Genomic DNA, 27994 nt, shown 5'->3' with positions numbered 1-27994 from the left:
GGCTTCCTGCTGAGCAGAGAGCCAGATGCAGGACTCCATCCCAGTACCCTAAGACCATGACCTGAGCCGAAGGCAGAGGCTTAACCCACTGAGCCACCCAGGTGCCCCTTTTTTTAACTAATTATTCAGGTATAACAGTTTTTTAAGAGCCATTACCTTTAGGAATACTTTGATGATGAAATATGGTATCTTGGATTTGCTTCAAAAATAATATGCAGGGGCGCCTGGGTGGCTCAGTGGGTTAAAGCCTCTGCCTTCGGCTCGGGTCATGATCCCAGGGTCCTGGGATTGAGCCCCGCATCGGGCTCTCTGCTCAGCAGGGAACCTGCTTCCCTTCCTCTCTCTCTGCCTGCTTCTCTGCCTACTTGTGATCTTCATCTGTCAAATAAATAAATTAAATCTTTAAACAAAATAATAATAATATGCCTATTATATGAGAAGTGGATGTGAGTTTAGATGAAATGAAATGGGTCATAAACTGATCATTGTTGAAACTGGGTAATGATACATGGAGGTTCATTACACTATTTTACACTCTTGTATCTGTTTTAAATTTTCTGTAACAAGAGGTTGAAAACAAAACTGCAAGTCACATGTATTAATTTTCAAAATGATAACTTTGAAATAAAGGTGGGCTTAAGTGAAAAATTAGGGTCAAGTCAATGATTGTGATATATAATCAGTCTGCTCTTCCAACCCAAATCCAACCTTAATTCTTTCAGACCCGAGGACAGCTTTTCTCCTCATTTCTTATCCTGCCCTGTAAGCCTACGAGACCTGTATTTATCATTGGTACTGACTTTACACATAATCTTCCTTTCCAACTTATCTAATCCTCCCCATTAGGAAGCAAACTCCAGAGTCTGTTCATAAGCCATTTGAAATTACCCACTTGACAAACTATAGAAGACTTTGATACTGATCTAAAGGAAGAAGGCTCTCAGAAAACACAAGGCAGATTCAAAGAGATAAATTCAAGACACTAGTCAATATAGCTGGAGAACTTTACTTTTTATTCTTGCAGTTTTATACTAGGAAGTCAACATTTAATTTAATAATCCATTGTTCACAACTGATTTATAAAAAAATTTAATCCTTAAATCGTACATCAATATCCTTTGACTCCAAATTTTATCACTCTCCTTAAATCTGAAGAAAATGATTAAGTTCCACAGACAGCACAGGCCCACTGACATGACATTTAGTCCAAAGTCCTACACTCATGAGAATTAAGAATAGCCAGTATCAAACTGGCCTGAAACCTGATTGTGTTCCTGGCTCAGGATACCTGTAGTAAATTTGTAAATCCACACTAAGACACAAAAATAAACTAGGGTGTGTATGTCATATAAAAACTTTTCACAGTAGAGTAAAAATTAACATTAAAATGTTACCAAATTTCAACCATATTATCATGTTTTATCCAATTAGCTTTCAAAATGCCTGATTAACTGTGAATCAAATACAAATAACATCATGTAGGATTCTTTTTTTAAAAGTTTGCCCAGCATTTCAAAATGGTTACGGAATTAATATAACTTTTAAAATGTCAAAGTATGCTATACATATTGCACTTTTCTGCTAGGCTGGGCTAGTATCTTCCATGGCAAGATACTAAAACTATTGAATAAAATACACTTTTAAATCAATAGGTACTTGATTAATTTCCCTGAAATTATCAACATCATTACCAAAATCTTCCAGGATTTTGTAAGATTTGATTCCTTAAATACAGTTTTAAAGTTAACTTAAGGAGGGAAAAAACCCCTCAAATATTTCACTTTTTAATGTCCTTTTTTGGTCCTTCAATGACCAAAGAGAATTTTAAACAGATTATGCTTCATGTTTCGTGGCTTACTAAAAAGCTATAATTTCTATTATCCAAATTAAGAAAAATTATACTAATCAAAAGCTATTAATTTTGAAATGTCTATGTAAGTCTGTCTGTAGGTCCCCTTAGAACCTTTCATGCTTTTATAATCAAGAGATTTTAATCAATTATGTGCTAGAATCAAATTAGGTAAGGAAAAACTTATTTGCAAAAATAAAATCACTTCCCAATATGCTTGACAGAAACAAGCTATTCATTTTCATTTGTGTTCCATTGAAGACATAACTGAAATCTGTCCAATGGTTTATTTCCAACTGGTCCACTACGGAATTCTTCGGAATGTTTTAAGATTGGCTGTAGCTAGAGTTCTGACTTCCATTTGGACCCTGCTCTCCTTCACTGTTCAAGTGGGGAAGAAAGAGATTTTATACCAATTAAAAGACTCATTTTCAACATCCCAATAAGCCAACTAATTTTTAAAGTTAGTTACTCTATGGTACAACCCACAAAACAAAGGCATTCCTGATCATTAAGACAAGAGATGGAAAATTGAAATACAGAAGACTAACATTTGGTTTTATATTTTTATTCTTATGTTAACTTGGTGCCCTCACACAAAACAAACTTTCTGGAAGTTAGTGTCCATATACACTGAAAAAATTTAAATAAGGGTATGGGATGTTACTGTCATTACAGGTATCACTCAACATAGAGATTAGAGCTTCTTCTGAACAAATTTCCTGTAAAATTAAATCTTACATATAAAATCTCATTCCTACTAAATATGAAAATCAAGAAGTTTTCTTCCCAAAATATTATTGTCCAAATGCATAATAGAATCACATATAAATACAGCAAACTTATATAAGTCAGAAAGAAAAATGGCAATTTCTTGGAAAATGCTGAATACTTAAAATAAAAATAACTAAAACTGAAAATACCAGTGTGGCAACAGGATTATTGCCTTATCTTGTCCATCATCATCTTGCAGCTTCAGGCCCTGCCACTAGTGGAGAATCACTCAGGGAATTTCTGCAAAAAATGTATCCAAAGGCAGCTGTTTGAATAACTGCCTTAAACAGCTCCTTGTGTAAGTATCAATTTTTTCTAAATGGTAACATCAACTTATCAAACCTATAAATCTATCTTAATATTATATAATTATTTTTCTTGATCATTAAGATGGGTAGCATTTCTTTATTTCCCTTCTGATCTTTTTTCCTACTCTAAGTGATCTGATATACACCAAGAGTTGAGAACCATTGAACTAAATAAAAAGATCCTGTACCAAAAAAAAAAAAAAAAAAAAAAAAACCACAAAGAAAACCCTCTTAGCACAAGTGATTCAGTTACCAAAATCATGTTACTATGTGCCGTGGATCTTCAGGTAGCTCGAAAGAAAAAATTATTTATCTTTACAATAATAGATCAATCACCTAAGTTTTTGAAAACTGCTACTGAAATTTATAAAACTGGATAAAAGCCAGCACTGTGTGTGGCGGGGGGGAGGTCAGAGAGTCAAAATGACATAGGATACCACAGAATTCTTTATCCCTGAATTTCAAATGAACTAGCCTAAATTCTGTTCTGTTTAAATTTATGAACTGTATATAGCCATATGTTGAGGGATACCTGTAAGAGACCTGCCATTGCATCAGGGAAAGTTAACAGATAATCAGATTAATGTATTTTTTAAAATGAGGCATTGTCAATCTACCAAATCAGATTTTTTAAAAAGTTACATAAATCATGAAGTTTTGGAAGCAATTTCATTAAAAGAATAAATATAATCTATGAAAAAATATATATGAAATATATAAGTGAAATCAGTAATTAATGTCTACAAAGTACCTGTTTGGAGGAGGTTTTGGTTTCGGCATCTTACTAAGAATAGTCGCCATCTCTTTTCTCTCATCAAAATTCTTCCACTGCTCATATAGTTTTAAAATAACCCTGATTATTTCCAAAATCTAGAAGTAAATATTTGAGAAGTTCTCAGTGGCAATATCAAGCAACATTTAGTATATAAAGAACACATATCTCACACACATCCTCAGAAAACAGTGAAAAGATAGTCTCTGTCCTTAAGTATTCAGGTTCTATTAGACAATCCTGATAAACCTGAAAGCAGTATTTTTACTGCACTGCTCTATAAGCTTCTCCTTCTACCCTCTCATCTTTTAACATGTATACTTTGTTCATCCTTACCGATTTCCGCAGTTGGTTTCCTTCTATCTGCTACTATCCTAAACCAAAACAAATCAGTGATATACTGGGAACAAGGTCTAAATCATGAAGGAGTATGCCACTACAAAGTACGGTCCTCTAAAACCAGTTGTTTCAAACAAATTAATGGGAGCTGGTACAGGAAAGACATTGTTTGGTTTCTCTGTTAACTACTCTACACACGAGTTAAGGTACTCAAAAGCTGGCAGCTATACATCTGTCATATCCAGTTTCCAAATCAGCCCTCTTTCTCATCTGAGTAGACCTCACATTGGACTGATTTTAATGCTATCAACATTTTACACAGAAAGGGTAGAAAAAAGGGCAAAACCCACTTTGTCAGAGACAGGCTGTTATAAAAGTTTACAGTAGTATTTAGGGGTCTCTAGGTAGTTTTTAAAATAATCCTGGAAATCAGAGGCAGTTTTGCACCTCAGCAAACCAAAAGCTTATCATTCTGTTTAAGCCTAAACCCAAAAGAGAAACATAACCAAAACAGTCAACATCAACTGTTCTTGCCAAATATGTTTCTTAATATTTTTTACCAAAAATTTTCTTAGCCTTGTGGTCATAGTAAGACTTTAGATTCATGTTAAGTAAATATCATAATAACTTTAAAATGTCCAAGTTTATATTTAATTAAGGGTGTTTTATTTTTATTTTATTTTTTAATGTATTTTTTAAAATTTTAAATTTTTGTTTGAGAGAAAGTAAGTGCAAGCAGGATAAAGGGGAGAAGGAGAGTGAGAATCTTAAGTAGACTCCACACCCAGTGCAGAGCCCAACATGGGGCTTGATCTCACAACCCTGAGATCATGACCTGAGCCGAAACCAAGAGTCAGACACTTAACGAACTGAGCCACCCTGGCGCCCCTCCAATAAGGGAATTTTAAAGAATACCTTCTCCATATCCACAGAAAGCTCAGCAAACCACTGTCTGGCATCTTTCTGCTGTACAACACAGGCTACATGTAGACAAGCTGGAAAGAAAATGAAAGAAAAAGGCCCATGTTTAACCACAAATATGGAATGTATGGACTCAAAACTAAAGATAAGGTCTTCATTTAAAATTTGCATGTGCATTTTCCAACATTCTTTTTTAAAAATTACACAGATTCATCTAATAGTTACCAATGACCATCCCATCAACTTAATGTAGTACAGACAGAAAAATTACTAGACTATATTAAAGTTCTTGACATTTCCTCCTCTTCACTGTATAATAAGGACGGTACAGTTGCTCTGACAGGGCATGTTAAGAAAAAAATCCAATGAGGAAATTAGAGCAGGGAAGGAATCCCTGAGCAGTGGCTTAAAGGAGTGGTCAAAATACACCCAGAAGTCAGTTTCACACACACACATATACTCATGTGCACACAGGCCAATAATATGCTGATACATTTCAACAACTGATTATTTTTTGATATTTCAATTAAAAGCAGTGTGTTGCTTCTGTTTTCAGTTATTAGTGCATGACCAAGTCCAGTGAACACTGGGCACCCCAGTATTTCAGTGTTACAATTAAAAGGAGCTTAGAAAGAAGTATAATGCACTATATACAATATAATTACAGTTGACCTCTAAACAACATGTTGGGGCACCAGCCTCCTCTGCAGTTAAAAAAATCTGCAGGTAACTTTTGACTCTCCCAGAACTTAACTACTAATAACCTACTCTCGACTGAAGACTGATAAACAGTTGATTAACACATATTTTGTGTATATATTATATACTGTATATTTATAATAAAGTAAAGCTAAAGAAAAAATGTTATTAAGACCAGCATAAGGAAAACCTGTGTAAAATAGGTAGACCTGCACAATTCAAATCCATGTTGTTCTAGGGTCAAGTATATATACATTACACACAACATAAATTAACAAAAACAGTAAAAGAACCCAGAAACAATCTACATCCTCATTTTACCTAATATAATTCCTACCAGCAGCTTGGCTACCTTAAGCCCACACCAGCTTCTTAAGAGTTATATTCCCTGGTTTAGTTACCCGCATGATTTTGCAAAGGATGACATTCTAGGCAAATAGTGACTCAAATGTGAACTGACATACTGGTTGACCCAAGCCAAATGAAGCTGTAAAGTACTGTGTAGGCCCTTAAGGGATTAAGAGGTCAAAGAACTGAAATTACAGTACGGGTAATTAAAATACAGTGGAGGGGTGCCTGGGTGGCTCAGTGGGTTAAAGCCTCTGCCTTCGGCTCAAGTCATGATTCCAGGGTCCTGGGATCGAGCCCGGCATTGGGCTCTCTGCTCAGCAGGGAGCCTGCTTCCTCCTCTCTCTCTGCCTGCTTCTCTGCCCACTTGTGATCTCTGTCTGTCAAATAAATAAATAAAATCCTTTTAAAAAATAAAAATAAAATAAAATAAAATACAGTGGAAAATGCCATTTACTGGACAAACAGAGAAAAATCCTAAACCTGGAGTGAGGTGATGTAGGAAGTTTGGGGATGAGAGGGTCACTAAAGAGATGGTATGTGAGACAAGTCTTTAAAAAAGGTGAGAATGGCAGCAGAGAATGGTACTGTACAGGTTAAAAGAAGTTGTGTATTTTATCCAGAAATTGCCGGTAAAGGAATGGGCGAAAATCAAGAGGACAGAATCATGGAAATTGATAGGAAAAACAAAGGGAAAAGAAACTATTACGTGCTTAATATATGGCAGGCATTACTGATGTTCTTTTATTTTTTTAATCTATTTTTAAAATTTTTTTAAAAAGATTTTATTTATTTAGAGAGAGAGAGAGACGACCACAAATAGGCAGAGAGGCATGCAGAGATAGAGAGGGAAGCAGGCTCCCTGCTGAGCAGAGAGACTGATGCAGGGCTGGAGTCCAGAACCCTGAGACCATGACCTGAGCCAAAGGCAGAGGCTTAACCCACTGAGCCACCCAGGTGTCCCAATTACTGATGTTCTCTAATATATCTCATTTAATATTTGCAACAATTGTATGGAGTTAGTATCCCCAACATTTTACAATTAAGGCAACAAACTCAGAAAGGTTAAATGCTTTTCCCACAAGTGTAAAGAAAGCTAAGTTTAAACCAAGGACTATCTGACTCCAAAGACAGTGTTCTAACCCAGTACACTACCTTTCACAAATAAATAAAATGGTAGCTAACTTCTCCCTCCAGCAAGGCAACGACGACAAGTTTCCTTTACTGAACCTCTGAGGACTTAACTGAGCTCAGGGAATAAAAGTCAGGCCCAGTTATTCTATATAATTTACAAGTAATATGAGCAGGCTTAATTCTGAACTTTTCCTTCTAAACAAAAACGTTCTGTTCAAACACTGGTCAAAATTATCTTAAATGACTTAGAAAAAAAAAACAAAAAATAAACACTTACCAAAAGAAAGGGGGGTAAGAAGGACAATAACTCTCACTTCTGAGAGTTGCATTTCAGAATATTACAAGTTCACATGCAAGGATTAGTCTATTACTTCATGAACCATAAGAATCCAAAGCGTAACAGGGTGAAATTTCTTTTGGGATGACCTAAATAAGCTTGTAACAATTCTACTAGTAAAGGCATACCATGCTTACATACCTAAAGCTATCATGAAAGGAGGATACAGTAGGCAAAGATCCGTTCTGTAGGTATCATTCACTATCCTCCTATAGAAATAAATGTAAATCATTTTATTACTGAAATCAGAACTACCTTGTATGATTGTACATTTCCCCCCCGAGACGGTCAGAGTTCCCCCCCAGAGAGGGTCAGATTTTCCATCTTTGTACATTATATTATTACTAAAGCATAGATACACAGGTGAAACCAATCAAGGGAAAAAGATGGATACATGAACATGACAATGAATAAGCATATTTTAATGGATAAAATTAAGCTAAATAGATTTTAAAACTTAAAACCTTATAATAAATTACAATAAGGATTTTCCCAATTTTTCAAAAACTAGAAAATCAGAGGAAACCAGAAATTATACAATGAATTAATATGTAATATTGTTGAATAACAACAAAAAATACTGTATTTGAAAGATAAACTGTCCTAACTTTTATGTAATTAGTCTGGGTTTTTTGGATAAGACCAAATTTTAATGGAAATATTGATCGAATTAAGGATCCTTATCAATTTAGCATTTATAAATATAGTTAATTAAAATTCAACAAACAGGTATTTCACTCAATAATCATCATCTTGGGGCACTAGTTTAATTACTTTAAAAATACTAAACTTCACATTCATTTGTCAACCTTCCTAGCTAATAACATGTTACACTATGAATAACTTCTGTTCTAATTACCATGCAAGGGGAAGCAACATGTCTTCTTGGCCCATGTCCTGCACATACTGGAGCAAAGGTCTATAAGGATGATACACTATCAAGCAACAATCCTAGAAACAGTTTAAAAAATGTGTATGTATAAAAACAGATTTATTACAACACAAAAACTTATCATTACCCAACTGATTTGTAATTGTGTATTTCAAAATGTATTTCTCTAACTCATGCTTGCTTCCCTCTTATTCTCTTAAGCAAGCAGTATGGCAGCCCTAAACTCTACTATAATAGTGAAGGCAGCGCTCTCTCTGGAATATACCTTGGTAAATCGGTTGGCAGTCAGTCAGCATCCATTCCCTTAGAGACTCAAAGTGTCACATCTGCAACACACTGAAACCTCTTATTAGCCTATAAATCCGTAATTCCCAACTGGAGGAGCAGAATTCTGCCAAAGACATAATCTATCTTTAAATAACACCACACACATACACAAATTGTGCAAATTATTTACAGTGGCTTCATGTTCTGACTGGTTTGCTTGTATTCTTTTATTACAGTTACCACAGAATAGAAAAATTTTCCCATCCTAAGTGGGATATACAAATTATTTTACAGGCTTCTCAGAGGTAATAGGTGATGATGCTACTAGGTACTCCGATTTCACCATCATGTATCATTTTGATGGTTTAAAAATGCACCTCCCTATAAATCATTTCTTTAAAGAATTTCTGACTTCACTAAATTTGAAAATAAGTTTTATTCTATTAATCACAAGGAAGTATTATACTTACCATTAGTTCTAAAAGATAGAATTCACATTCTAATATCTGTTTAAAAAAAATTATAAATGTCATTGTGAAACAAATTAGGTGAGTCTTAGTCTAACCTAACAATTTATACATTAAAATACCGTAAATTTTTACTAATGTTTTTAAATCAAGAAAATATCCATAGATACATATAATATATCAAAATGAACAGGTTCAATAAAAATTACTTTTTTACTACTATACAGTGAATGCAATTATGACTATAAAGGACTTTAATCATTATAGAAAAGTCAGCCTCATATAAGCATTCTTACTTTTTTAATTTAAAAGCTGCTGTGTAAACTTCAGATTTTCTAATACACTTTACACTCAACAAATGCAAAAATGCAACTATCTCCACTTATGTTACTCTTATTGTATTACGCATCAATAAAAGGGAAGAATACTGAAAATGAAACAAAAATATACAATTTATACAGGATGATGAAATCCCTCAAAAGTAGAAAAAGGACATGCCTATTAAAAATGTTAACAGAAACTCGCCTTCTAAATTAAAGTTTCAAATATGGTTTTCACACTGTTCCATTATAATAGTTCTCAGCCCTAGCTACACACTAGTATCACCTGGGAGCTTTTACAAAATACCAATCCCCAGGTTTCAAGCCTAAAAATTCTGTTTTCATTGGTCTACAGAGGCCCTGGTATCAGCATTATTAAAAAGTTCCCAAAGTGATTTAATAGGCAGCACCCAGGGTTGATAACCAATGCTATTAAGTAGTTTTGTTTTTTTCTTTTTAAGGTAGGAGCAATTCAGCTTTAATTTAGAATTAAAGTTTATATTCTTATAGTATTTGAAACTGCCATTTATAGGAAACTGTAGTTTCCTATAAACTATACAGTTTATTCTAACATAAAATGGATCTAGCTTATATACAGCTTTGACAAGTAGTTTTATTTTATATAATATACTTACATGGTTCATCCTATAAGGAAATTCCTTTGGAAAGGCATATGAAAATCTAGTTTTTACTGCAGAAAACAAAAAATGACTTAAACTAAGAAAAAGAAAAAGTAAATTAAACCAAAATTTCTTTAACACAGTGTATAAGAGCTAAATCATTGTTAGTAAGTGCTCTTAGAGATGCTTAGGGACCCAGACTTGTTTATTGTCAGTCAAGGGGAAAGAACTAAGTGGCAGGAAGTCCTAGGCCCCTATCTATATTACAATCAGAGAGCTTTAATTATATACTTATTGTATTAAAAAGGGGTTCTGCAGTTTAAAAAATAAAGGGGCAGGTTTCATCTCTAAAATCTTTCCAACTTTAGAATGGTATTGGTTTTATTTCTCAGTAATTTAGCGTAGAAGGAACACAAGTTATTTATGTGTTCAGAAATATATATATAATATATGTATTTCCAAATATATATAATAATTGAAAGGATAATACAACCAAAGAATGTTAATAGTGGTCATCTGAGATTTAAGGATTTTTACTAATCTATACTTTCTAGAATAAATAGGTATTTCTTTGTCAAAAGATATATTTAAATAAAAGCATAAATATATGTGCAAAGTTCTCTAGGACTTTTTCACACCACACACAAACGCATACACACAGTTACTACTCTTCTTTGTCACTAAGTACAAATGAAAAAGCTGAACTATCAATCCTCTATCTCTTCAAAATGGTGAGTGTACACTTTTAAGTACTACTATTGGAAAAAACTGTATTCAGGTTATTATGATGCAACATTTCACTAAATCAAGTGACATTCTAGAGGATCTGTTCTGTGATCCCTTCCATTTGTATAAAGCCTAAGACTTCACAGAGATTTAAATTTTTTTTCATGTATTCTATGTATTTTATTTTCAAAAAGTTTTATTTTGTAAACTGAGGAACCTAACAACTAATTTAGATAGGTAACATCTGCCAAGATTGAAATCTAAACCATTTAAAGTTGACAGTAGGAAATTTATACTTAAGCTTTCCTTTTCTTTCTCCTTTATTTGAAGACATACCTAATATTAAGGCTTCTGAGTTTTACAAATCCTGGTGAAACAAACAAGATGTAAAATATACTTACATAACTTACATATGGTACTTACATAATGGTAACTAATTAACAAATTTAAAAATGTACATAAAACAAATACGCATCCCTAACGCTGAAACTATGACGCCTAACTTTCTGACATTCACCTGATACTGTTAACCTCTCTCCTACTCCATGATAAAATTGCTCTGCATATTGATTTTCTATCTTCTAATCCTTTTCTAACCTGGGAGGAAAGTACACCCCTCCACTCTACTGCTACCTCTATCACTTGTGTATTTGTTTTTCATCTGCTCAACTGACAGTTCATATATTTTTTTGCACCCTTAACCATTCCTCCTCCAATAAATCTGTCCCATCACTTACTAAAATGCACAAATCTCTCTCAAAATCAGAAACACATAAAACCTCTACCAAATTATATTCTTCTGCTTTTTAAAAGTAGACCATTTTCAAGAACATTTTTAAATTTATAGAACTGAAAAGATAGGGAGTTCCCATATACTCCCTGTTATGGACTGAATATGTCCCCCCAAATTCATATGTTGAAATCACAACCCCTGTGTGATGGTATTTAGAGCCACCTCCAAATTCAGGGAATTAATCAGGTTTAGGTGGTCATGAGGGTGGGGTTCCCATGACAGGATTAGTGTTCTTATAAGAGGATGAGCAATCGCTCTCTGCCATGTGAGAGCACAATGAGAAAGCCACTGTCTGCCTGCCAGGAAACCGCCAGTCATGGAGCTGATCAAGGAAGACACTTTGTTTGATCTTAGACTTCCCAGTTTCCAGAACTGTGGGAAATAAACGCGTATTGTTTGAGCCACCCAGTCTATGGTATTTTGTTAGAGCAGCTGGAATAGACTAAAACAACCCCCCATCACCCAGTTTTCCCTTATTATTAACCTCTGATAATTAGTATGGTACATTATTAACTAAAGTCCATAGTTTATTCAGATCTCCTTAGTTTTTGCTAGTGTCCTTTCTCTGTTCCAGGCTCTCATCCAGAAGACCATTTTACATTTACTTGTCACGTCTGCTTTAGATTCCATTTGGCTGTGACAGTTTTCCAGACTTTCCATGTTTGATGACTTTGGCAGTTTTAAGAGTACTGTATCCCCCCCAAGTATTATTTTGTTGCTTGACGCTCCATTGGAATTTGTCTGATGTTTACTTAAAGTTTAGACTGGGGTTGTGGGATCTTGGAAGGAAGGATGACAGAAATAAAGCACCATTTCATCATATCGCATGAAACGTACTCACTACTAGTGATTTATCACTGTTGAAAATAACCTCAACCACTTGGCTGAGGTAGTGTTTGTTGGGTTAGTCTACTGTAAAATTATTTTCCCCATCCCTTTTCATAATATACACATTAGAAGGAAGTCACTATGCACAATGAATACTTAAGAAGCAGAAATTTATGCTTCCCTGACGATGTAGTTAGCTATGTAAAGTATATGAAATTCTCCTGTATTAGAAATTTGTCTCTTCTTCCCCCATTTACTCAATAATTTATTTGTATCAGTATGGACTCGTGGATTTTTTTTTTTTTTTATACTTTGGATTATAATCCAATACTATTTTTTTGTTGTTGTTGTTGTTGTTGTAGTACAAATTCTTCTAGCCTTGGCCACTGACAGCTTTCAGTTGGGTTTTCTGTCCCCTTTGTAATCCTATTAAGCTAGGTGTTTTTGTTTCGGGGCCTTTTTTTTTTTTTTTTAAAGCAATTCCTTACTTATTGGCACTATGCACCAGGTCTATCTTGCATATTTCCTGTCCCAGTCTCCAAGGAGACCTAGTTCTTTTATTGGAGAATGGCATTAGATACAATGATGTGAACACAAGGAGAACTCATTGCAACTGAGATGTTAAGGTAACCATGAGCTCATACTGATGCCTCTAACTCTAACTGAACAGTACATGGATTTTCTGGTCTCCTCTCCTTATTTGTGTATTCCCATTCCAGCAGTGAGAAACCTAGTTCCCAACATCTGCCATCCATTTACTATGGATATATATATTTACTGGAATTGTTCAATTCCAGATACAGTATAGCAGTATCAGAATTAACTTGTGTCCATATTATTAAGTATCAAATCTATCAACTAGAATATAGTGCTCGTATGCAGTTCCTTTTGCCTTTGGTCTTACAGACTGTTCTTCTTCCTAAAGTTACTTCCTAAAGTTACTAGGTCAGCACCTCCCCTCACCCCCTTCACTAAGGCTATTTTATGTATTTGTAATACAGTTAGATTCTCCTTTTCTCTGCACCTACTCACTTCTCAGTTCTTTGCAATCTGGCTTCAACACCCATTGCATGTTTAATGATGGCAACATTCTCAAAGATCACAAAACCAAAAGTCTGTCTCTTCCTGCCCCCCCACCCCCATTGGCACTCATCTTCTAAGCAGCATAAGACACTATGCACCTCTATCTCTTAAATTTTACCAAGTTCCAAATTTCTATCATCGGCCTCACATTTCTACTGATATATTTACACACTGAAGGTCCAAGATTAAATTTAACTCTTTTCAGAACCAACTTATTCTCCTCTTCTGGTACCACCTTCACCTTCCCAATGCCCAGGCAAAACACCTCAAAAACCATTTCTGACTTGTCTTAAAACCTTGCTTTGTAAAAGCTCTGCTGACTCTATTATGCAAATCTAGCTTGCTTGTTGTTCTCCTTGCTGGGGGCCCAATCATCATTTTAACCCTTCATTAGTACTCACCTGGGCCACTTCAGTAACTTCAAAATAATATTTTCCTATTTTTTTAAACTTGTTAGTTTTTCTTTCTTTCTTTCTTTTTTTTTTTTTTTAAAGATTTTATTTATTTGTCAGAGAGAGCGAGCGAGAGTGAGCACAGGCAGAGTGGAAGGCAGAGTCAGACGGAGAAGCAGGCTCCCTGCGGAGCAAGGAGCCCGATGTGGGACTTGATCCCAGGACGCTGGGATCATGACCTGAGCCGAAGGCAGCTGCCCAACCAACTGAGCCACCCAGGCGTCCCTAGTTTTTATTTCTCATAGCACCCTGTGGTGAGGTCACTGACTACAATTTGCAGTTTTATGTATATTTCAGAGGGATTTTTTTGGGTGCTTTCAAAATGGTAAAATGGTAAAGTGGTAAAATACTCATTACATAAACTTTATCATCTTTAGCCATTTTTAAGTATGCAGTTTAGTAGTATTAAGTACACTGACAATTGTGCAACCATCACCACAATCCATCTCCTGAACTTTCATCTTGCAAACCTGCAACTCTCTACTCATTCAGCAGTTCCCCATGTTCCCCTCCCTGCAGTCCCTAACAGCCTCTATTCTACTTTCTATCTCTAATAATGTGATTATTTATAGTATTCAATGGAATCACACAGTATTTGACTGGCCTATTTCACTTACCCTAATGTACTCAAGGTTTATCCATGGTTTTTTTTTTTTTTTTTTTTTTTTAAGATCTCATTTCTAAGTAATCTCTACATCTAATGTGGGGGATCAAACTTACAACCTTGAGATTGAGAGTCATATGCTATCCTACTGAGCCAGCCAGGTGCCTCAAGGTTCATCCATGTTGTAGCATGTGAAAAACTTTAAAATCTGTCTACCTCAACTCACATTCTTTTCTAATTCATCTTACATTATTCTGCCAGATTTACCTTCCTAATCTGCCATTCTGGCATTATCCTCATGTTGAGAAAAAAGCCTTCAAACATACAGAACAAATGGCAGATTCTTCATTGAAGGCCCTCTTTTACCTGGCCTTAGCCAGGTAGGACTATTCCTGCCTCTTTCCTTACTGACTATTCACTGAATGGAACTCATTAGTTTTCTTTACTTTTGACCAAACTGTTCAATGTTCCTAGTCTATCTTTCCCCTACATTTCCCCAGGTTCAAAGTCTTTCTTTACCAAATCCCAGTTAAGCCTTTCTGGATTCCTCTAACAAATCATCTTTTATCACTTAAAACATTCGCTGCATTCTCTAATTCTCTTATGCCACTTGTTTTTTCTTTTGTATTAGCATTTATATATGCATGTCTTGTATTCTTGTCCTTAAATTCCTTGTATTTATCTTTGTAACCATCACTGCATTTGATATGGTGTTTCTAGTGAGGATAATCCAGTTATTGATGATGAGTAGGCACTTAAGTTTACTGAGTATTATGGATGGAACTGTGCTTTCTGCCCCTGCCCCTACCAAATTTCAGTGTTGAAGACCTAACCCCCATGTGATTGATTTGGAGATAGGTAATTAAGAAGTACTTATGGTTAAATGTGGTCATAAGGATGAGGCACAAATTCTATAGGACTGGTGTGCTTAAGAGAGGAGGAAACACTAAGGGTGCACAACCACAAAGAAAGGGCCATGTGAGGACATAGCAAAAAGGTGGCCACGTGAAAACCAAGAAGAGAGGCCTCAGGAGAAACTAAATTTGTGGACTTTGATCTTGGACTTCAGCTTTCAGATTGTGAGAAAATAATTTTGTTGTTTAAACCACTTAGTCTCTATCACTTTGTATGGCAGACCTACCAAACTAAGACACTAAGCAAGACACTGTTCTAAGAGCTTTACTGATACTAACTCATTTGATCCTCACAACAACCATTTGACGTAAATGTTACTAATCCTCACCTTGCAGGTGAGGAAACTGAGACACAGATATTGTATTTTGTTCAATTTGCCACAAAGAAAGCAAGAGAGCTGAAATTTGAAACCTAGCTGTGTGGGCCAATATAATACACCATAACATTATGAAATTCAACAAAATATTCTACTGTAACAATTTCCTATTCCTTTAGGAACCAAACACTGTTAAGTATATACCTTTACATCTCTGCATGAAAAATAAACCTTAGTAATAGGTATTTTATTTATTTATTTATTTATTTTTAAGAGAGAGAGAGAGAGAGAGCACACACGTGTGAGCAGGGGGAGGGACAGGAGGAGAGAAAAAGAGAACCTCAGGCAGGCTAACACACTCAGCAAAGAGCCCAGTGTGTGCCTTGATCTCAGGACCCTGAGATTATGACGTGAGCTAAAATCAAGAGGTGGATGCTTAACCAACTGAACCACCCAGGTGCCCCTGTATTTTACATTTTTAAAGATACACACCTTCTAAAAAATTTGGAAAACAAAAAATGACATAGGAATAAAATAAGGCACCTAGAATCCACTACTCGCAGATGAGCACTGCTAACATTCTGGTGGATTACCTTCCGGCTGTTTCTCAATGTTTAATAATTCAATTTTCCAGAGGGAAATTCAATACTTATCAATGAGATATGTCTGCTATATTAAATTCTATGGCAAAACTGATTACTACTCTGCTATCCTCAGAAGAGTAAAATATGGCATGGAAAAAACTGAATTAGATTATTACACTCATCTCAGAAAAGTGAAAGACCCAAAAATATGAAAATTAGTGTGGTTCAGAAACCTAAAAACACACAAAAAAACCTTCTGCCTCTTCTGTGCAAGATCACATTATCTTTCATCTTTTGTTAGGTGCTGCCTTTGTGCTTAACCTATGAAGATGCAGCATAGCATCATGTTAATACCTTGTATACAATATTTTACAATCACTAGTCTACAGTGTTATTTCCTTTAATGCCATGACTCCAAGGAAGCTAAACCCTATCTTTTTGTAAACAGAACTAAAGCCAAGAGGTAAAGCAATTTGCTCAAGGTTATACAGCTGCTGCTTAGACAGAACTTGGGGCTGACTACTACAGTCAGCATTTTTTTTTTCCCCTGCACTCTGTTTTTCAATATGGAGGCAAAATACTTAATTCCCATCAAATACATATACTACAATTACTAAAGAAACAGTTTATTTTACCCACAAGAATGACACAATGGTTAGTCATTATGAGGCAAAAAAATACAAAAGAGCTGGGAAATAAGTTTTTTCTTTACCCTTATTATTTAAAATTAAGAGCCACTGAACTTATGTTTTTGGACAATAGTTACTATCCACTTTTAGAATTAAAAAGCAATGTCCTGGACATAACACTACAAGTGGCTTTTAAAATTTTTGTATTTTTAACTTTATTTTTAGCCAAACACACTAGCCATAAATGTGACCCCAGGAAATTTAATAAACACAACCAAATCTTTTACAGTTCTCATAAACTGAAAAACATTAAGGTCCTATGGAGCTTTTTTAAAGAATTACGTCCTTAAAGCAGAATATACTTTTTGCACTTACATACAGAAGTAGCAGCAGAAATCAATCTTGTATTTGAGACTACTCCAAATTCCTAGAGAAATAAAAGTGGATGAGATCAGGTACATAGTAACCCAATGAGCCTGAGGGTATCTGGGTTTATTCAAAGCAAAGCATTTTTTATATATCCCCCATGTTCATAGTTTGTTTTTTATCTTCTACCTACTTGAGGCATGAAGTACTTAAGTCTCTAAAATGTATTCGTTTTCTTTAAAATTGCTGCAGTAAGACAAATGTTTAAATAATTTTGTCATTTAACATCACTGAGATACCAAGTTAGAAGTCAAGCCCTAAAGCAACAGTGCCAGTTTTCTCCACGCCAATTAGTTTCCAAAAAGATTATCTTAGATTCTACACTTAACTGCAAGAAAAATACTAAGTATGCTTCCTATTCAACTGTTTTTAGATTAATGAACAGGTACTTACGCTATTTAGTAATAAAACAGCTAAATCTCTAAAGATAAACTTTAGTATCACCAAAATAATTTAAAAGACCACTGAAACTATTATTCTATTTGGAAGAAGACAAGAATAATAGAATGATACAATGTAAAACTTTCCTTTTTTTCTTTTTTTCTACTTTTTTAAAGTAGGCTCCATGCATGCCCAGTGAGGAGCCCAACATAGGGCTTGAACTCATGACTCTGAGAGCAAGACCTGAGCTGAGATCAAGAGTCAGACACTTAACTGACTGAGCCACCCAGATGCCCCATAAGACATCTTCTTTTTTTTTTTTTTAAAGTAATTTCAGCCTTACCATAAAGCAAGCTCTTTTTTTTTTTTTTTTTTTTTTTAATTTTTGAGTGAGAATGAGAGCGCAAGCGGTGTTGGGGGTGGGAGGTGGGGCAGACAGAAAGGGACAGAATCTTCAGCAGACTGTGTGACGAGCAGGAAGCCTAATGTGGGGTTCCATCCCAAGACTTGGAGATCACGACCTGAGCTGAAATCAATAGTCGGATGCTTAACCAACTGAGCCACCCACGTGCCCCAAGATTCTTAATGTCAATTCCCACTTCCTTTTTGAACTTAGTATGCCACCATTGTAAAAATAACGAAAATTTAGGAGGTGATCCACCTTACATATACTGTCTCATTTGATTTGATTAACCTCGTAAGATTACTAAAGCCTTCACTTCATTTTAAAACAGAAAAGTCAAAAATTGGTTTCCTTATTCAACAAAAGGAACTAAACTGAACCTAGTCTATATAAATACCTTCAACCTACATCCTTATTTCTGGGGTGGTTATGTATGTGTGCATATATATTTATATTTATATTCAAATCTTAAACCATAGTAACTGATACTAAAAAGTAAATGCCTCAGATGTCTTAAAAGTCATTTCTATATAATACCCACACAACTAGACAAAACACAGAAACATATGGTCACAGTTAAAGATTAAAAACATAATGCTATAAGCAAATATGAAGGGATACATCTTTTTTTCCAGGAATAATTTTTTTTTTTAAAGTATTCCCTATACCCAATGTGGGACTTGAACTCATCAAGAGTCATATGCTTTAACAACTGAGCCAGCCAGGCACCCCAATCCAGGAATTATTCTTTATCTAAAATTCTTAGAATGAAAACTTTCACTCAGTAAATCATACAACAAAAGGTATTTAACAAATTAAACTCCCCCACGTTAATCTTCAAGAATAGAAATTTATAAAATTTTATCTAGATTTTCCATATTGGTTTCACTTCAGATACATCAAATTACATGTTAACATTTGGAAATAACACCCAATACCATGGGCTTTTTATAAACACTTCCTTTTACCACTATTAAGAACTCAATGATAACAACACAGCAGATTCTGTTTAAGCCACCACTTAAAATTAGAAAACCATAAGCCTCTAGAAAGTCTGTCTTAATATTATTTCTAACAGAGTCAACTCTCATTACTTCAGGTAATAATTAGGTAAAATTTCTTCAGTAATCCTAAATAATGACTAAAAACTAATTCAAAATTGACCACCAAAAGGAACATAAATGTACTATGATTAAATTACATTTAGGGGTGCATAGGTGGCTCAGTGGGTGAAAGCCTCTGCCTTCAGCTCGGGTCATGATCCCAGGGTCCTGGAATTGGGCCCCATGTCGGGCTTTCTGCTCAGCAGGGAGCCTGCTTCCCTCTCTCTCTCTCTGCCTGCCTCTCTGCCTACTTGTGATCTCTGCCTATCAAATAAGTAAAATCTTTAGAAAAAAATAAAATAAATTACATTTAATTTTCAAAAATACAATTATGACTCTAAAGACATCTAAGAAACATAATACAAACATAGGAAGAAGTACTATAATTCAAGTTATAGTAGAGAAGCTGTGGCACTTATGGAATACTACAGTGCCAAACAGTAAATGTCTTAGAGGACCTAGAACAACGCAGTTAAAAGCATGGAATTAGTAGCCAGGCTCCCAGGCTCTGCCACTTACCAGCTTTATGATCTTAGGCAAATTTCTCAACCTCTACATACCTAAGTTTCCTCCTTTATGAAATGGAAGATATTACTACCATATACCCCATTGTTTCTTATGAGGATTATAAATCACATTATGAGTCAATTATAGTTGTAAAAGAATTTAGAATAGCACTTCGTATATAGTAAATGCTACATAAGCGTTAAAGGAATATATAAAGATGTGTATCTTTGATTTTGCATGAATTTCAGTATTTTGCATAAATCACCATCTGTTGTTATTTTTATACAGGTAATGTGAAAATCAGGACAGATTAACCAATGTACATTGACTATACTTCAATGAAGAACAGAAAACTATTTCATACCTCTACTTTGGATGCCAAAAACACACATGTAGGAGCCATTAATACAGGATCTATACTTTTCAGAGAATACCTAAAATATGATAAAACAAAGTTAAATATCACTTATTTAGAAAACACTGTAAAAAATAAAAAACAAGATAACTCTAGTGGCAAACTCATGATTCATTTATGAGGCTCATCAACATTATGTAAGAGTTTCAAATAGGTGTGACATAATCCCAACATAAAAGTCCTACCTGGCATAGAATCTCTTGAAATAGACCGTAGCAGTGGCAATAACTTGTTGTCTTAATTTAAGATGTTCACCTAATGCCTGAATAACTAAAAGAAAAATAATAAAATTTTAAATGTTCTGGTATCTCTATAATTTTGACATTGAACAAGAACTTTCGTGTGGTTAAATAATGACTGTATTGATTTTTAACAAAAAGAAAAACCTACATATGCTATAAAACTCTATTTGGATCACACTGGGCTGGTACTAGGATTTGCAAATCTGTTAAAAAAAATATAGGTATGCATGAACAATAAAAAATAGAGAGTGTCCCACAGCAAACACTATTCTTCTATTAAGAAGGTTGAATGATAATTATTTCCCTCTACCTTAAGTATTTTCAATGTTTTTATATTATCTTTAGAATAAATGTAAAAAAGAAAATATTAGAGAGTTATCAAACTCACTACAACTTCTATTTCGTAAAATTTATTAAAAAGTCCATAGTAAATTCTCTAAACAACAGAGAGGTAGTTTTGCAGAAGAGTGAACTGAGGGTTAGAAAGATCATGTAACAAAGCTACCATGTCCCTCTCCCTCCAAAGCAAATTTGTAAGAATGACCAATATAGGATATCAGCCCAAAGAATCCATTTATCCTCAAAATACTTGCTTTAGCCAATATTAAATTGGGTTTAACAACACATTATAGAGGCTTAGGGAGATTAATGAACACCTTCAAACTGTCTTGAGTGTCTCTGCAACGCAAGATCCACAAAAGACTTTATTTAGATTACTTGAATGTAAGTCATAAAAAGAATACATGAATAAAAAATACTACTAAGTAGGGACTAAAATAGCTCATCACAAATTATTGTACAAAGATTTAATTCAGAGATCACCAACTATACCATTTCAGCCAATTTTTTTTTAAGTTTACCATTTGTAAAAAATATCTGTAATTTCCAATACTCTTCTTCTGAGAGAAACTTTAAGTCCTTCTGGCGTTCCTTCAACAGATCTTGTTTATCCAAAATCCATTGTAAACTAGAAGAATGAAGATGTTAAGATATGTTACAGAAAATCAACAAACAAAGTCACAAAAAAAAAATTCTAAGACTGAACAATTTATGAACATTGTGAAAAACACGAAGTGTAAGAAGTAACCTTAGAAGATAGTATTTTCCACATTTCTTGAAACTCTTGAAAGTATCTCAGTAAAGAATGTAAATATGCCCTGAAAAAAATTTTACTCTAATTGTCTGTCTCTCTTTTTTGTTCTCTCACTACCTTATATTGTTATTTTATTGGCTTTAAGACTCTGGGATCAAGAAAATCTTACAATCACTGATGCCTTAAGCTTTTAACTGGCAACATATTTATTTTTTCCTAGTGATACATAAAATCATTAGATAGATAGATACACACACACACACATATATAATTATTTGGCATCAAATGATGGTGCCTTAGATTTAAAGTATCTTTTCTTTGGGCGCCTGGATGGCTCAGTGGGTTAAAGCCTCTGCCTTCAGCTCAAGTCATGGTCCCAGGGTCCTGGGATCAATCATCAGGCTCTCTGCTCAGCAGTGAGCCTGCTTCCTGCACCCCCCCCCCCACCTGCCTCTCTGCCTGCTTGTGATCTCTGTCAAATAAATAAATAAAATCTTAAAAAAAAATAAAGTATCTTTTCTCGTTGTTCATGAGTAACTACAGTATTTAATTTCCCTACTTCACAAAGTCCAATCATGTTAAAAGCTGCTTCAGGGGCGCCTGGGTGGCTCAGTGGGTTAAGCCGCTGCCTTCGGCTCAGGTCATGATCTCAGGGTCCTGGGATTAAGGCCTGTATCCGGCTCTCTGCTCAACGGGGAGCCTGCTTCCCTCTCTCTCTCTCTGCCTGCCTCTCTGTCTACTTGTGGTCTCTCTCTGTCAAATAAATAAATAAAATCTAAAAAAAAAGCTGCTTCAGAAGTTATTACACTAATAGTCTCCTCCACCTGCCTAATCATGTCTATTTTTAACCAGAGATATGAAATTAAAATTACTATTCTGCAACTTCCTTTTGTCACTGAGTATGTTCTAGAGGTCTTTCTATGTCAACAAATTTGTTATTCAGCATACCTGTAAACTGCTGCACAGTATTATGGATAGACTGTTACTTACTTAGTTAATTCCTATTAATAGGCATGCAGCTTTTAATTTTTCACTATTAAAACTAATACTTTAATGAACAGCTTTGTAATTCACCCTTGCATATTTGGTTAATAATATATTTAAAATAATTTCCCAGAAACAGAACTGATCAGTAGGTTTTGCTGGTAACTCTGTTTTACATTGTCAGTTTGTATTCCATGTGTCATACCAATTTCCGTTCATGTTAACAGTACCTGAGAGTGTAAGATATTTAACCCCCCATGGGTTACTACTGTCAATCTTTTAAATACTTTACAAGTTAAAGGCAAAGTAGTATCTTTAAAGGAGTCTAAGGGAGTCTTATTTGTTTTTTAGTTTACTTCTGAGGTTAAACATTTTTCCATGCCTTATTGGCCAAATAGAGTTCTTTTGTACACTGTAATTCTAATGATAATTTTTCTAATGGAATGGTCTTTTTCACGATTTAGAGAGTCTTCCCATATAATCTGCATATTTTTAAAGCATTTTTTATTTTTTGAAAATTTTTATTTATTTATTTGACAGAGAGAGATCGCAAGTAGGCAGAGAGGCAGGCAGAGAGAAAGGGGAAGCAGGCTCCCTGCTGAGCAGAGAGACAGATGCAACAGATGCAGGGCTTGATCCCAGGACCCTGAGATCATGACCTGAGCTGAAGGCAGAGGCTTAACCCACTGAGCCACCCAGGCACCCCTATAATCTGCATATTATGGATAATAAATCATTTGTCAAATAAACTGCAAACATTTCCTAAGTTTAGCATGATCTCGTAACATTTAATTATTTGTAACATAGAAATATGAATCACTTACTAAAACTAACCCATATTTCACTCTGATTTTATGCTGGTCACAAATGGGAAGGCCTACCCTAACACAAAATTATTTTTTTAAAAAAATCACCTAGGGGCGCCTGGGTGGCTCAGTGGGTTAAGTCGCTGCCTTCGTCTCAGGTCATGATCCCAGGGTCCTGGGATCGAGTCCCGCATCGGGCTCTCTGCTCAGCAGGAAGCCTGCTTCCCCTTCTCTCTCTGCCTGCCTCTCTGCCTACTTGTAATCTCTCTCTGTCAAATAAATAAATAAAAATCTTTAAAAAAAAATAAAAAAAAAATTAAAAAATCACCTATATTCTCTAATACACTTCAGGCTTTTTCCTTTCAATTTTTCTTATTCCTATGCCATCCTATATTAAAAAGTAAGATTAAATTATTAAAATCTCATATGGAAATTATCCCCCTTGCCACGTGCTATTCTTTTAAAAAAACTCAATATTCTATTACAATTATTCCAAGACGTGAACTTTAGAAGTATTATGTCAAGTCCCAATTGCATTAAATTTAGAAATTTAGAAATAAAAATTTAGAAATAAAGAAATGTTATCTCTACAATGCTAGAATTCAAATTCCTCTTATTAAAATCTTCTACTACAGAATTTAAAAATTTCTTCAGATAGGTCCTGCACATTTCTTTAGTTTATTCTTGTGTATTTCATATTTTCCATTGCTATTCATTTAAAAGAAAGCTTTCCATTTTTACATTTTGTAACTGGTCACTTTATTAAACCTTTATTGTTTATAATAATTTTTCAATCAGCTGAATTTTCAAGTTAATTTTATCTCTACAGGCTGACTACTTTATCATTTTTAATACCTCATTCTATTAATTGTATTGAGTAGCAATTCAGAACAATGTTAAACAGGCACCCTAATTTTCCTAATGTTTCACCGCTAAATATCTCTTATTCATGTTTTGATGTTCTTACCATGTTAAAAAAGCAACATACTTCTTTTAGTCAAAAATAGATTAATAGGCTTCTTTTGATGTCTTCACTGTTCATTAACAGATTTCCTAATACTGACTATATTTCTACAATAAAATGACTATCATTTTTTATATTTCTAATGTAATGTTAGACTCTACTTGTTAATAATTTACAATTTGTATCAATATTCAAAACTGAGACTGTTTTTAGTGCTACCTTTGCTATATTTTATCAGTGTTCTTGTAGCTTCAAAGAGAGAACTGGAAAGCTTTCTTTCTGTGTGAACTGGAATAATTTCAGTAGATTCTCTTGAAAATGCGAAAACATTTACCCATGACATAAGGTAGGCCAGAGCATTTTTTAAGGGGTAGAAACTTAATTTGCTTTGGCTTTTTTTTTAAGATTTTATTATTATTTTTTAATTTATTTGACAGAGAGAGAGAGATCACAAGTAGGCAGAGAGGCAGGCAGAGAGAGAGGAGGAAGCAGGCTCCCTGCTGAAGAGAGAGCCAGATACAGGGCTCAATCCCAGGACCCTGAGACCATGACCTGAGCTGAAGGCAGAGTTGCTTAACCCACTGAGCCACTCAGGCACCCCTGCTTTGGCTTTCAAATCTACTAGCGTGGAGATGACCCAAAGGTACGTCTAGATTTACTTACTTTTCTCATTCCTATCCTAATTTTTATCTTTGCATCATCCCTCTTTTCTTTGATTCAACTTTGATTCAACAGTTCAGTCTACTGTTTTGATTTTCCCTTCCAAAGAATCAGTGCTTATCATTTGACTATTTTTCCTTTAATATGTTATTATCAGTGTTACCTTTTTAAGTCTTTTTTCCCCCCTTGGATTTATTCCAACATTTTCTTTTTAATATTCTTAAGTAGACTATTTTGACTTATTTTTATTCTCAGTTATTCTGGATGTTTGTTTATAACTGGCTTTGGCTACATCCCATAGGTATGGATATATATTGATCTCATCAGGTTATTTCCTTGATATTATGTAACTGTATTTTCAGTTTCCTCTTTGATACAATAAAATACCCAGAACTGATTTTGTACTTTTTTATTTCTGTTATCTCTTCACTAGTTCAGTCAACCCCTAGTATTCAGTGCCCTTCCACTTTTACTGCAGTTAAGGTCAAAGAATATGTTGTGCTCTACTTCAACTTTCTAGAAAATACTGTGATTCACTATGTTCTGGCATTATCATTAATTCCATCCTTACAGTCATTTAAGGTTTTTAAAACAATAAATTTCACAAGTATTCAAGTTTTTCCTCACAGCATATAGTATGGAGGTTTGCCAAGAACACTTATAAATAGGAAATCTCATAAAATTTAAGATTACACTGTTTGTAAAATTTACCATTATATCATGTGCTACTAAGAAAAAAACTGTCATGCCCATTTCAGAAATGTTAAACTGTGCATCTTCAAACCATGATATACAACATAGTTCACGTCAATTTTCCTCTTTTACCAAAATCACCTAGAACAATGGTTTTTGTAATCTTTTTGTTGGTTTGTTTTCCCAGAATTGATTGCCTTGTCTTTCTCACTTGTAACCTTTTGCAGATCAGGCACTTCATGATCCTCAAAAGATCTCAGTGGCCCCTTTCTCCAGGACTATTTGAATTGTAAGGAAAGGATGCTTTCAAAAAAGCACATTTAAACACTTTTTGGGGGGGTGGAGGCATTTAACAGTATAACAATTTTATGTTTCCAAAGTGAAAAAAACAAGTATTATAGATACTGCTCCCCCTTCGATAAATGGTCTCATTATGCCAAAAATAAATGAAAGCATAATGAGACCATTTATCAAAAGGCAGGTAGGATCTTTTTTTTCTAAGTTGAAAAATGGCTGTAACTTCTGATAACTAACACCTAGCTACCTGTCAATTCTTTCACCTTCTTTCAAAGTTTATCAAAATACTATCCCTGGGGACGCCTGGGTGGCTCAGTTGGTTAAACAGCTGCCTTCAGTTCCCTCTGCCTCTGCCTGCCACTCTGCCTGCCTGTGCTCGCTCTAGCTCCTCTCTCTCTGACAAATAAAATCTTAAAAAAAAAAAAAAAAATACTATCCCTTCTTCACTAAATTTTCTATATTTTAATTTTGCCCAAGCAAGTATTACACTGAGCAAAAGAGTGCCAAATAAAAATATAATCAGAAGTAAGGCTTCTATAGAATTTCATCTCTACAGAATCATTTACAGCAAGGGGCAAACCAGCTGTTCTGAAAATAGGTTTCCAACCCCATTGTTTTCTTCTCTTACAAAGGACTGAAAGCAGAATGAATAGGAACCCACCATCCTCACAGAATCAAAGTTTAACTTCCAATTACTAACGCTCTCTTGGCATTCAGACCTATTTACACTAAAATATAACAGTATCCAGCTCTGTTCATCTTTGAACCGTGCAGCGGAAAGCCTGGTCCAAGTTCTGTCAGTCGCATCACCCACCTTCCGGCCTAAACAAATGTATGTACGGGATATATGTCTTTACACATTTTTAATATTGCTCTAGTTCTTCCATGGTCACTAACAAAAACAAAAACTCATGAAATGGGTTCAAGAAATTGGCGACGTCACAGGAAAATACATGCCTAAAGTATAAGGCACAGACTAATAATGAAATGGATAATCTGAGAGCACCTGCCCTATACCTAACCAATAATCCAACTCCAGCTAGGCATAAGGCAATGGCAAGAAGCGGGGAGAGGGCAGACACAAGACGGAGTCTGGATCTCTCCTCGGAATAGTATTCAATCCACTCCAGAGAGAAGGTCAACGACAAAAGACTACAATGCCGGCAACGGAAGAGAGAGCCCAGGCAAAAGCGAACCCCCACTGTCCCGCGGAGCCGGCCTCACAGTCCGGAACCGGGCCACGCTTCCTAGACCCGGGCCCATGCCACGCCATCGCACCGCAGCCCGCCCCACCCCGCTTCCAGGCCTAGATTATCCAAGAACTGGAAGTTAACCTCCTTCCTTCCCCGGAGACCGAACCCCCTCAGCCCCTGCCCTTCCCCGCTCACAGCGATGTCCCCCCCCCCCGCCACCCCCGAAATGCTGCCAGGGGGCGGGGAGAGGGGAGTCGCCGGAGAAAAGTGCATCCCGCTTCCGGCCGCTGCCGCCTCCCGGGAGACCCCGCGGCGCTCGGGACAGGGGCCGGGATCCAGGCCAAAGGGAGTCGCAGGCCCTGTCCTCACCGACTCCCCAAGAGCAAGCCCCGGGCGACGAGACGGAAGATCACTTACTAATGGGAGCTCTGCCAAAAGTTCCCCGCCATGGAACACAGCTTGCCCTGATAAAAAAGCACCAGCCGGCGGAGCGGCCCGCGGAGCGACCATAGACCCAGCCCGCCCGGTAACCGCGCTCCTGGATCTGATCTGCTCGGCTCCGCTCCGCGGCGGCTACGGTGAGAGGAAGAGGATGGCACTCTATTCTCCTTGACGCCGGCCGGCAACACTCTACAGTGTAAACCCGTTCCTACGGATAAAAGTTCCGGCCCGCCCCGCAGTAGCAGAGGAAGCCAGCCGGCGGGGCAGGCAGCCTATAGGCGCACTGACGGGGCGGGAACTAGTGCTCTCAGAGGGCTCCCGGCGCTCGGGAGGCTCTCGCGAGAGTTTCATTCTGTTTCCGGCCTAGAGCTCGAGAGCTGTTTTCTCTGAGCTATGTCCATTCAAAGAC

At 35.7% G+C, this 27994-nt stretch overlaps 1 protein-coding gene and 1 long non-coding RNA gene across 3 annotated transcripts; one reads left to right on the top strand and one right to left on the bottom strand.

The window, feature by feature from the left end:
- Window positions 1–992: 992 nt before the first annotated feature.
- On the bottom strand, window positions 993–27814 carry CCNC (cyclin C). Of its 2 annotated transcripts, XM_082731874.1 has the most exons (13): window positions 27562–27809; window positions 21315–21421; window positions 20398–20482; window positions 20162–20231; window positions 17353–17404; window positions 10063–10118; window positions 9111–9146; window positions 8341–8432; window positions 7623–7690; window positions 4958–5037; window positions 3683–3801; window positions 2773–2863; window positions 993–2230 (listed from the first exon to the last, which is right to left on the bottom strand). In XM_082731874.1, the coding sequence occupies exons 1-12, from the start codon at window positions 27591–27593 to the stop codon at window positions 2812–2814; spliced, it is 849 nt and encodes a 282-aa protein (XP_082588000.1). In that variant the 5' UTR covers window positions 27594–27809; the 3' UTR covers window positions 993–2230; window positions 2773–2811. The 2 variants fall into 2 exon arrangements, with proteins under 2 accessions (XP_082588000.1, XP_082588001.1); XM_082731875.1 differs by lacking the exon at window positions 2773–2863 and having other exon boundaries at window positions 27562–27814.
- LOC309865506 lies at window positions 2823–20513 on the top strand. The gene is made up of 2 exons (XR_014312140.1): window positions 2823–2921; window positions 20086–20513. It is a non-coding gene; the product is annotated as an uncharacterized lncRNA (long non-coding RNA).
- Window positions 27815–27994: the final 180 nt, after the last annotated feature.

Source organism: Mustela nivalis, assembly GCF_964662115.1.
Source record: "Mustela nivalis genome assembly, chromosome: 5".
Taxonomy (NCBI): Eukaryota; Metazoa; Chordata; class Mammalia; order Carnivora; family Mustelidae; genus Mustela; species Mustela nivalis.
This window is presented reverse-complemented; position numbering and strand designations above follow the sequence as displayed.

What these genes read in the sequence shown, in the direction of transcription:
- CCNC (XM_082731875.1), bottom strand. Translation starts at nt 27,593, where the DNA reads ATGGCGGGGAACTTTTGGCAGAGCTCCCATTA. An exon ending in TTCTGCTGCTACTTCTGTAT is followed by an intron (nt 10,119 to 17,352) that starts GTAAGTGCAAAA and finishes TGTTTTCTGCAG; the next exon opens with TAAAAACTAGATTTTCATAT. An exon ending in CCAAAACCTCCTCCAAACAG is followed by an intron (nt 2,231 to 3,682) that starts GTACTTTGTAGA and finishes CCACTTGAACAG; the next exon opens with TGAAGGAGAGCAGGGTCCAA.